The following is an 11,369-nucleotide window of genomic DNA, read 5'->3' as shown; positions in this document are numbered from 1 at the left end:
CCCAGGCTGGTCTCGAACCCATGGGCTCAGGCAATTCTCTCACCTCAGTCTCCCAAAGTGCTGAGATTACAGGCGTGAGCCACCACACCTGGCCTTTTTAAATTGTAGAGACAAGGTCTTGCTAAGTTGCCCAGGCTGGTCTTGAACTCCTGGACTCAGTCAATCCTCTCATGTCCGCCTCCCAAAGTGCTGGGATTACAGGTATGAGCCACCGCGCCCAGCTGGATTACAGCATTTTCCATACCAGACCAATGCATACATTACAGCAATTTGATTGACTATGGATAGCTATATTCCAAGGAAGATTACTTTTGGGGAGAGAGAGTGGTCTAGGGAACATCTGGGTCTTATCTCTGGCATCATTTGGTCTTCCTCATTATTTACAGAAAAGGCATGAATTGCAACTTCATGCCACATGACTCATGTTGCATAGTCATGTTCTCCTCAAGGCTCAGAATAATTTAAAGTTCCAACAGCTTTAAGTTCAAGTAATTTAATAAAGCCTTACTTACTTAATTTCACAAGTATAAAGGACTCAACTCAGGAATAAGCAAATGGAAGTGGATAGGACAAGGTGTCTAGAGGAGGCATGTGGAGCTTGCATGCTTTCTCCAGATGCGCCACCTTCTCAGCACCTAGACCTGTTCCCCAAGCCCCACTGTCAAAGGGTTTTTATGAAGCTTCATTATGTAGACCGGTTGATTATATCACTGACCGTTGGTGATCGAACTCAATCTCCAGCCCTTCGCTGGAGGCTGTGGGGCCGGGGAAAGTTCTAATCATGCTTCCATCTTTCTAGTGATCAGCCCTCTTCCTGAAGCTGTCTAGGCCATCCCCGTGCCCCATCACCTTTCAGCTAGGAATCGTCTCGTTATCATACAAAAGACACTCTTATCACTCAGGAGATTCCAAGTGGTTTAGGAGCTCTGTGCCAGGAGTTCTGCACAGAGATCAAATATTTATTTTTTATTATACTACAATGAAGAGGGAGATGTCAAGGTGGACTTCAGGACCAGTGCCCCTCCATGCACCAAGCCTCAGGCTAGTGGCCCTCCCAGTGCTGCTGGCCCAGGGTCTCTGGATGGAGACAAGGGTGTCTTTCTCCTACCCTCTCTTCTTTCTCCAGGAGATTGTGACTGCTTTAAGCTGTGGCAAGAACATCGTGCCTGTCATTGATGGCTTTGAGTGGCCTGAGCCCCAGCTCCTGCCCGAGGACATGCAGGCTGTGCTTACCTTCAATGGCATCAAGTGAGTCCCAGGGCCCTGGGGGACTGAGAGGGAGAGGAGGACTAGTACAAATCACCCCAACAGGCAGCATGTGGGCAAAGCAAACAGGCCCTGGCTAGCCGCTCCCTCTGCCCAGCCCTCTGACCCATGTGACCTCTGTGCCCACAGGTGGTCTCACGAGTACCAGGAGGCCACCATTGAGAAGATCATCCGCTTTCTGCAGGGCCGCTCTTCCCGGGACTCGTCCGCGGGCTCCGACACCAGTTTGGAGGGTGCTGCACCCATGGGCCCAACTTAACCAGCCCCCGCTTCCCAAGCTCCGCTGCGACTCCCAGTTCCATTGTCTTCCCTGAAGGAGCAGCTCTTCAAACAGGCCTCCCTGGGCTGAGGCAGCCTGGGCTCTTCTCAGGAAGTGGCTGTCCCCATCCCCCACCTTCATGGCTCATCTGGAACCCACTTGCCTCAGGATCTGGAAAAGAAAGGGAAGCCAGGCATGGGTCACACCTCCCCCAGGTCCTGCCATCAGGTTCTCTGTCCAGGCAGGGGGAGGCTCCCTGCTCAGTTCTGGAGACACGGGAGATGGGGTTTCTACACTCTCTTCTCCTGCCCTGATAGCAGCTAGCTTGAGGAGGATGAAGACAGCCAGCCTCAGACAGGAGACAGGAAAATGCCCAGGCCCTCTCAGTCTGGGCACCATAGTCTGAGCAAGGGCCTGGACCCAGGAGCCAGTCAAGAATGAGAGTTCAAGCACAGCTCTCCACCCAGACTGTGCCTGGCCCCTGGGCTCACCGCTTCCTACCACCCCGTGGCCTTGCCCTATAACCACTCAGTGCCCTTAGCCAGCCTGGCCAGGGCTCACATCCCCTCCAGCCCTCTGTTGGTGTGGTTCCTTTTGCCGCATCCAGGGCCAGGGTTGGGCCAAACTGGCCTTCCGTCTGACTGGTCTATAGCTGCAGCCAGCTTTGCTGCACTTGCTGGTGCACACGAGCCTCCTGCTTGGGCCTGAGTCTGGGCACAGGGAGACCATGTCTCAAAGTTCACCCTACCCCATTCCGTGGTGCTATGCCTCGGGCTCCTGCCTGGTCTGGCCCTGTCAGCTTCCCCAGCCCCTCATCCACCCAGGCCTGTCCACCCACTTGCTCAGGGACCAGGCAGCCCACGGCAGCCAAAGTAGCTTGGACAGAACCTGCAGCTCTGTGGGAAGAGGCAAAATCTTGAAGGAGGGAGACGGTCATTACCTAGGGCAGCCTCTCCCACTTTAATGTGCAATCACCTGGGAATCATGTTAGAATTCAATTCAGGTGGGGCCTGAGACTGAATTTCTTAGATTCCCAGGTGAGCTGATAATGCTGGTGGTATTTTGAGCAGCAAGTCTCTAAAACACAAATCCCTCACAAATCTTGGCCATTTCTCAAGCACTCCACTCCACAGTCTCTATGGTCATCAGAGCAACTCCATCTGGCATTATCATTCCCATTTTACAGATAGGGACATTGAGACTCAGAAAGGTTGAGTGATGAGCACAGTTTCCCGAGTCATTAGTGGCAGCCTCGGATCCAGACCCAGGCCTCCTGGCACCCAGCCCACTGCCGGTGGAACTGCTCTCCTGGAAGCTGTACCGTGGACAGGGTTGTTGCTTCTCTCTTGCCCCAAAGAATAATCTAGCAGCAAGGGATAGGATTTTACAACAATAGGCTGACCTAGGGGCCACACAGAAAAGAACCGGGTAAGAATGTCCCTCTGCCCCTCCCTTCACTGGGGTCGGAGGACAAGGAAAGTACCCTCCTTCCAATAAACCCAAACTCCAGCCAGTGGAGTCAGCTGGGACCTGCTCTGCTTCTCTTTTCCTGAGGGCTGTGGGTTCATACAAGGCTGGCTCAGCTCCCAGCCACGTGGGCCAGGCTATTCCCAGCTCTCTGGCCACATCAGAAAGTTAAAGGTTTCACTCTGGGTTTGGGACTCCTTCCTTCCATTCCCCTCCCTGCCATGCTGTCTTCAGCCAGTCCTGGCCTCGACTCTGGCTTTGACTAGACTTGACACCCTTTTCCTCCTGCAGCATGACTGCTCACCTGTGCCAGGTCCAGGGCCAGCTCGTAGACACGATGAACAGGTTAGACTGGGCACTGCCCTCACAGAGTCAATAGTACAGTGTCTGAGTATCTTCAGGGGACACTTTTCGTCTCCAGTCAGTCCCACTCCCTCCTGAGGGCCCATGGGCCGTACTCAGGGACGCTTCCTGGTTTGTTTGATACACCCTCTGTCACTATGCACCACCCTGTCTGGCCTTCTGGTTGACCTCTGCTCCCTCCTCTGTCTCTCTTGGGAATCAGAGTCCAGCCTCCAGCCCCCCCAAGAGTAGCTGGTCACCAGCCTCCCCCAAGCCAGGTCAGCATGTTCAGAGGAGACTGCCTCCTCTGCTATGACAGACACTGCTCAGATGGTGGGGCAGACAACTGGGCCCTCACATTCCACCTAGGCCTGGCTCTGGAGGCCTGATCCTGAAACAAAGGGCTCAGAAGTGGCCTTTCCCCCAAAGCCTGCTCTGACAGGTCCTCAGGGTGAAGGTTTTCTGCTTGGCTGGGCTTTAACTGCTGCCCCAAGTTGGGGCTGAGCCAGCAGGTCCTCCCCCAACTCTTTCCCAGGGGCCAAGAGCTGCTCAGGGACCTTCAAAGGTCTTTTGTCTAGCCACAGTTCATTCATTCTCCCCCAGGACACCGCAGGCCCATGAAGAGAAGCATCCCATTCTACAATGTATGAGGTGGGAAGGATCTCAGAGCAGACCTGAATTGTGTTTCCTAGCTTGTCCAACCAAATGTCATCCTCACAATCAGAAAATGGGGGCTTATCAGATGAGGCCTTGGCTGGCCACACCCAGGATGAATCCCCAGGGCAGCTCAGGGGCTCCTGCCCAGCCCAGCAGCTGCTGTTGGCTGACATATGGTGGGCAGACTGGGAGCAGGAAAACAGAGAGCCCCAAACCCAATGCCTTGGGGACCAGAAGGTTCACTCCAGTATGATTTAACAGATTTATTACAACTGGCACTCTGTCCCCAACCACGACAGCGGCACTGTTCTCCCTCCCAAGGCTGGCACTGACCAGGTAACACACCCATCATTGAGGAGTGACTGGTAGCTGCTGCACACATCAGGAACCTATTACCAGGGAACGTGCAGTTTGGGATGGAAGGAACCACATCAGCCCTCATGCTTCACCTGACTCCTGAAGTGTCACTTCCATCAGGACCTCTCCTCTGTCCTGGAGGGATCTAAGTGACAGATGGCAAAAGGGTGAACAGACTGCTGTCCCAAATGGCTCCCCTGCTGCCTGCCCTGGGTGGGCCTATCTGGGTTATGATTCTAGATCCTAGTGGGAGGCTGGCTCAGCTGTGGATGAGGTGGTGCCTTAGTCTAGCTTGACCACTTTGTCCAAGGTGAGTGCTGCGCTTTGAGGGGAGCAGCTAGTGCCTCTGTGGGCTGGGATCCCAGGTGCAGACTTCCGGTTGGTTCACGTTCACTGATCCTCCTGCCCTCTATCCTCTGGTCCAGGAAAATCAGGGGCTCTGGGAAAACTGCTGGAATTCAGGGTGAGGATTAGCCTTTTCCAGCATCCTGTGAGAGACCAGAAAGAGAGTTGAGATGTGTTGTGCAGGAACCCTTAACTGCTATCTGGAGAGGTGACACAGGATTTACTTGGGTAGGCTGATCCAGGTATCTCCCTCCTGAAGCCCCTTCCTCCCCAAGTTGAGAGGTAGAGGACAATGTCCAGAGTAGACAGCGCTGGAAAATAACTCTGAATACAATAGGGGAGGAAGTCAGCGGGTCAGGCTACCCTGTGACCCAGCCAGCCAGGCGAGGAAGCTCTCTGCCACCGTAGCTCCATCTGAACAATGGAAATGGAAGGGAATGAGGGCAACTGGGGGAAAGAACATAGCCTGCCAAGTAGCAGTGCTAGCCTGATCCTTCCCCTTCCTGTCCCTCCACCTTGCCCTTGGAAAACAGCTCCCAAAGGATCAGACAGCCATCTGCAAGGAGAGAGTCCGCCTGGGACAAGACACCAAGAGAGGAAGGGTTCCAGGAATGAAGTTGCCACTTCTGCTGAGAGGCAGAGGAAGAGAAAACCTTTAGGATAAAGAGCACCATTATGAGCATGGGTTCGGGACTCTGCGTTACCCAATCAGAATGGCCGGGATGAAGAGGAGGCCAGCTCCCAGGAGGAAGGGGAACCCCTTCATGAAGTTCAGAGTGGCTGGGTAGAGTGAGTTGAAGATGCCAGAGGCCGTCAGCATGGCCAGGCCATTGACACAGGCCACAGCAGAAAAGAGGGCACCTGTAAAGAAATAAACACCATAATCTAGAGCTTGAAAGGGTCATGTTCAAATCCTGACACCCTCACAGCTGTGTGACCTGGGGCAAGCCACTTAACTTCTCTGAGTTTCACCTTCGTCACCTGTAAATCCTACTCATCATGTGTGATAGGTTCAATAAGGTTATACTTGGAAAGTACTTGGCACAGAGGAGCTACTAAATAAATGGCTGCTATGAAAGCCACATTAAAAGTACATGTACTGTTGATGGAACCCGGCAAATAAAGAACGAAAAGGAGCCGGGCTCGGTGGCTCAGCTTGTAATCCCGCGCTTTGGGAGGCTGAGGTGAGTGGATTGCCTAAGCCCGCGGGTTGGACACCCACCCAGGCAACTTGGCAAAACCTCATCTCTACGATAAATCAAAAACTAGCTGGGCGTGGTAGCGCATGCCTGTAGTTCCAGCTACTTGGAAGGCTGAAGTGGAAGAATCGCCGGAGCCCAGCAGGTCGAGGCTGCGGTAGTCGGGAGCATGCCACTGCACTATAGTCTGGGTGACAGAGTGAGACTCCAACTCAAGAAAAAAAAAAAAAGAACGAAAAGGAAAAAAAACCCTTTAATATTGTCTAACAGAAGCCTGGTGAAAATGGCTTTTTTGGCTTATCCTTTTTGGAATCATCCTGTTTGGGATTAACTGCTACTTTGATTCCTGGTTCCAACACTTAAAGCTGTGTGATCACTGCATAGCTGCTTATCCTTCTGGGTTTCTGTTCCTCCTGTGGTTAAATAAGGATAATACCTATTTCTCAGGTTGTCAGCAACATTAAGTTCACATGTAAGTTACCTATCACAGGGCCTGGCCCCTGGAGACAGTTAGTGAGTAAGGGCTATTCTTTTCTCCTGTTCCCCTGGACATCTCTGGGCACAGTGAAACTGCTGGGGAAAGAGCTTGAGTGAATGAAGGCACATGTGTTCTGGGGCCACCAGAGCCTATAATGTGATACGTATGACACCAGAGTCCCTGTCATCATCAGATCCTTCTTCCAGGGAAGATGGGGAAAAGTAAATGACCTAGATGTTTCCAGAATGAGGCATAAAGACCCAGAGGCCTAGGAAGCTGTTCTTCATAGATATGCCAACAGAACTCACTTATTTGCAAGATAAGCAATAATCCATGGAAGCTGAGATTTAACTCTGCCAGACTGTCAAGGCTAGTGGGACCTGTGCTGTCATCAAGAACAAACTACCCATGTTACAGATGAGGAAACTGAGGATTGTGACAGAGCCAAGACTAACACTCAGATCCTGAGACCTGCTTTTTTTTTTTTTTTGAGTTGGAGTCTCATTCTGTTGCCTAGGCTGGAGTGCCATGGCATAATCACAACTCACCTATAGCCTCAATCTCTTGGGTTCAGGCAATCCTTCCGCCTCAGCCTCTAGAGCAGCTGGGACTACAGGCGCATGCCATCATATCTGGCTTACTATTTTTTGTAGAGATAAAGTCAGTGTTGCCCAGGCTAGTCTTGAACTTCTGAACTCAAGTGATCCTCCTGCCTTGGCCTCCCTAAGTGCTGGTATTACAGGCATGAGCCACTGCGCCCAGCCTTGTTGCTTTTAAAAACAGTCTAGGTTTGCATCCTAGGTCCACCATTTACTGAGAGACCTTGGGTAAGTCAATTTAACACTCTGTTTCTTCATCTGTCAACTGGGAACAATGAAACTTCTATCAGAAGGTTGTTCACTTTCTCTGGGCTTATACAGTCTGACCCCAGTAAAGCAGGGAATGCTTTCATCGTCACACCCATTTTACAGACTGGAAAGCTGAGGAGAAAGTAAATCCTCTGCTCCAGTTATCCAGAAAGAACACATTCGTGCTCTGCTGACTGCAAGTCTCAACTTTGGGGTTGGAAAAATCCAAGGCAGCACGGTCCTCTGCCAGCCCTGGGCATTTGACAGAAGTGCGTTTGTCTTGGTCAGTTACTTTTCCAGGGTGGGATGCTGGCAGGAAGGTAAACTGCCCCCCAGCTGTGGCTGCCCATCTGCCCAGTTCAGGCAGCACTGGGCATGAGGAACCAGATGCAGGTGGATTCTAACACTTACCCTGCTCTGATTCGCTCACCAGCCTGGAGAGCTTGGCCCGGACGACAGGTGTGGTGACTAAAGACAGGAAGAGCAAACCATACCCTGTGGAGAGATAAATATGCATCAGGAAAATGGGGTGGGGAGAGGCATGTCCAAATGAGAGGCAACAGAGCTCCTGCACATACCCATGTAGGACTTAGGTTAGACCCAGGAAGATCTTTGAGGAGACAATAACCAAGGAGGAATGAAAACCACCCTTCTCTGGGCTTGGCCTACCTGCTGTCTCTTTGATGAATTATGTTGACTCTCACCCATTGCTTTCTCATCAGAACACCTCTTGAGGTTATAGCAGGTAGCTGGCAGGGCCCAGAAAACAAGCATGGGCTTCAGGGTCAGCCCTGAGTTCAAAACCTGATGCCATAATGAATTATCTGTTTGACCTATCTGTGTGACCCGGGGTACTTAACCTCCCTGAGCCTGACTCCCTGTCTATAAAAGGAGGATAATTAGGTCTTCACCACAGGGTGGTTCTGAGGTTCAGGAGGCTGAATAATGAAACCCAAAGATGTTGGGTTCACATCTCCAGAAACTGTAAACGTTGCCTTAGTTGAAAAATGGGACTTTGCAGATGTGATTCAGTTGAGGACCTTGAGATGGGAGATTCTCCTTTATCAGGTTGGGCCCTAAATGCAATCACACATATCCTTAGAAAAGAAAAGCAGACAGAGATGTGACACAGACAGAATGGAGAAGGTATAGAGTAGGAAAAGGCGATGTGACCACAGAGACTGGTGTTGCCAAGGAATGGGGCAGCTCCTAGAAGCTGGAAGAAGTGAGAAACAGATTCTCTCCTAGAGCCTCTGGAAGAAATGCTGCCCTGTTGACACCTTGAATTCAGACAGTGATACTGGTATTGGACTTCTCGTCTCCAGCACTATGAGAGAACAAATCTCTGTTGCTTCAAGTCACCAAGTTTGTGGTAGCCTTAGGAAAGTAAACCATGATAAAGAGCACGGCACAGTAAGGACATGACAAATGTGAGCTCCTTTCCCCTTGCACTAAGTTACTTACAGGCTTACTATTTTCTTCAGAACCCTTCCTCTCCCTGTGTGACCGCTATCTCCTCAGCAAACAGCCAATCCTCCGAAGTGGGTACACCTTGAGGCACCCAGGGCCCCTTCAGTTATCAGGCCCCCAGATCTCATTCTGCTGAGGGTCCCCAGAGCCATGACAGCATCGTCATCATCTCTGCGCCACCCAGGGCCATCAGCAAGAGAGAAAGGTACTTGGTCCCCTTCTGCTTCACTGTCAGACAAACAGCTGAGTTAAGAAACCTGTGATTATTGAATGGCTGATGAAACATTTTAGGACTCTATTGAAGTAAATCTGTCTCTTTAAAAAAAGTTCGCTTCCTCATCTCCCGGCCAGCAGCCCCTCTCCCACCAGAAAAAAAGAAGAGGAAGAAGCAGGGCAGGGAAGGGGAAAGAAGAGGGAGAGGAGAAGAGGAACTACAGTCAACAGGAACTTTATATCTGTGGCCCTAGAAAACTGGCTTTTTAAAAAAACCCAAAGAACCTAAACAAGGATATTTGAGGTGGGTCCTGTGATTCTTATCAGAGAAGTGAATATTAAGGCATTAATGGCATGGACTTTGTTTAAGAACACCATGACATGTGGGAGGCCAAGGGGTGAAGCAATTAGAAGGTATGAGCCATGCTTTTGTCTTTTGCTCTATATTACTAACAATATTTATAACTGATAATGTGGATTAATTACTTTAGCGATTGAAGGTCTGGATTCTCCATATATCAAAGACGGCATTTTTCTGGGGCTTCTCAGTTGTCTGTCCTCCAATGGAGGCTGGGGGCAGAACTATGGATTCAAACGAACTACATTTTGGGGCAGTGAGTGGCTGGTCCTCAATTCTTACCCAATGCCTCTGGGACAAGCTGTCCCTGAGCCCACATACTTTACCTATGAACATGAGGGGTGTGATGGTAGCAAACGCAAAGACCACCATCCCCAGGATGTTGAAGATCAAGCCAATCTCTGCCACCCAGGCATCAGCCAGGCAGTATTGCAGGAGCCGCAAGCCCAGCAGGCTGGTGAGGTAGGGGAGGTGCTGAGCCGCAGAACCATAGCCGATTAGTTTGGAGTCCCAACAGAGGGGTGTGCTCAGCTCATAGACAGTCAGGATGTCCTGGGCTCCAAAGTGCACAGTGATCACCATGAAGATGGCCAATGAGTACAGGGCTAAATTCTTCCTGGATTTATCTGGGGCCGGAGCCACATACAGCTGGACAATGGATCGGTGGTGACGGAGTGTGAAGAGCCTGGTGGATTTTGGCTCCTTCAAGGTCTCACCAAAGCAGAAAGCCGCATAGAGAGTCATGACTATCAGCAAGGCCAAGGCCAGCCAGAAGGGGTTGGCATAACCCTGGGCCCGGAGCCAATGGCCCCCGAGGAGGCTCGCCAGCATCCCGGCCACGCCGATGCACGCTTCCAGCAGGGCCATTCGGAAGGTGCGGCTACGACTGGAGCTGACATCAGCCACGGATGCAAAGCTAGCAGCCAGAAGGCCACTGAAGTCGCCTAGGAGAGCACAGAGGATGCGGCCCAGCACAAAGTAGCCGACATGGAGTTCCAGCAGCACCACAAAGACGGACACCAGGGCCTGGAGCAGCAGGCCGAGTGAGGCCAGCACCAGCAGCGGGCGGCGGCCCACACAGTCACTCCAGGCTCCCAGCAGGGTGGACGAGAAGAGCCCCACCAGGAAGCCGCCTACGTTCATGTAGAGAGTCCAGTGGGAGGTAAGAGTCTCCACTTCCTGTGGAGGCACAATTACCAGGCTGCGGTTCCTCATCCTGGGTTGCCTAACCCCGAAAACATCGCCACCCTGGAAGCTACAGGGATGAGGACTTTGTCTGGAGCCCTAAGCCTCAGCGAATCTTAGTAAAACTCTCAAAATCTGACACTGGAGGGAGTGTGGGAAAGGGACAAGGCCCTATCCCCTTTCTTTTCCCCCTTTTGTTAACGCTCAAAGCCAGGCTTCGTCCAGATCAACTTTCCGCATCCCTGACCTTGTAGTTCTTGGTCAGGCCCCTTTGCCCCGGCCCCGCCTCCCTCCGACAAGCGTAACCCCCTCAGCGCCCCTCAACCTTTCCACAGGCCCCGCCCCTCGGCCGCTCCAGCCCAGGTCCCTCCCCATCACGCCGCTCGCCCGCACCGCTACCTGCATGGTGGGGTCCGCGCTGTGGTTGCTGCAACGCCCCCTTTGGCGGGTGCCATTGTAGCCAAGGTCGGCGCTGAAGCGGTGCCACAGGTACTGCGTGGTGAGCGGGCCCTGCAGGACCAAGGCAAAGTTGGCCAGGAAGACCAGCGGCTCCACGGGGCCGCGGCACAGCACGGCCCTCCCCGGGCGGGCGCCAGGCCGGCTCGGGGAACTCGCGCTCCCCTCCATGCGTGCGCGGCGGGCTGGCGCCGGGCAGGGGCTCGCGTGCGACTCGCTGCCTGGGCCTGGCGGCGCGGGGCTTGCGTGTCTGCGCCTGCGCCCAAGGTCTCTTCTTAAATGACCGGCAGGGCGGGGCCTGAGTCCCCCGACTCTCGACCAGCGTGTTCTGGGCTGGGTGTGGGCCGGCGAGGGCCCTCCCTCTCCCCCGCCCCGCTTCCCCAGCCTACACGGTGATCTCACCTGTAAAGTGTGCATAAATACCGCCCTGAGGCCCCTCCCGGGGGGCTCAGACACGTTCATAACAAGA

The 11,369-nt window shown here is 52.7% G+C and overlaps 2 protein-coding genes across 3 annotated transcripts in view; one reads left to right on the top strand and one right to left on the bottom strand.

Annotated features, from left to right (window-relative positions):
• The window catches only part of SARM1 (sterile alpha and TIR motif containing 1), a 23,592-nt gene extending 20,538 nt beyond the window's left edge, over nt 1-3,054 (top strand). The window contains exons 8-9 of the mRNA XM_021716899.1: nt 1,127-1,248; nt 1,396-3,054. Of these exons, the coding sequence (XP_021572574.1) occupies nt 1,127-1,248; nt 1,396-1,525 (252 nt within the window). The 3' untranslated portion in view covers nt 1,526-3,054. The remainder of the gene's footprint in view (nt 1-1,126; nt 1,249-1,395) is intronic.
• Nucleotides 3,055-4,239: 1,185 nt separating this feature from the next.
• On the bottom strand, nt 4,240-11,147 carry SLC46A1 (solute carrier family 46 member 1). Of its 2 annotated transcripts, XM_008066712.2 has the most exons (5): nt 10,844-11,147; nt 9,586-10,438; nt 7,630-7,713; nt 5,398-5,554; nt 4,240-4,836 (listed from the first exon to the last, which is right to left on the bottom strand). In XM_008066712.2, exons 1-5 carry the CDS (start codon nt 11,069-11,071, stop codon nt 4,779-4,781), a joined length of 1,380 nt encoding a protein of 459 aa, XP_008064903.1. In that variant the 5' UTR covers nt 11,072-11,147; the 3' UTR covers nt 4,240-4,778. The 2 variants fall into 2 exon arrangements, with proteins under 2 accessions (XP_008064903.1, XP_008064904.1); XM_008066713.2 differs by lacking the exon at nt 7,630-7,713.
• Between the last annotated feature and the right edge of the window lie 222 nt (nt 11,148-11,369).

Source organism: Carlito syrichta, unplaced genomic scaffold (genome assembly GCF_000164805.1).
Source record: "Carlito syrichta isolate Samal-C Ts95f unplaced genomic scaffold, Tarsius_syrichta-2.0.1 Scaffold309091, whole genome shotgun sequence".
NCBI classification, from domain to species: domain Eukaryota; kingdom Metazoa; phylum Chordata; class Mammalia; order Primates; family Tarsiidae; genus Carlito; species Carlito syrichta.
The sequence above is the reverse complement of the archived record's forward strand: the minus strand, read 5'-3'. Positions and strand labels throughout refer to the sequence as shown.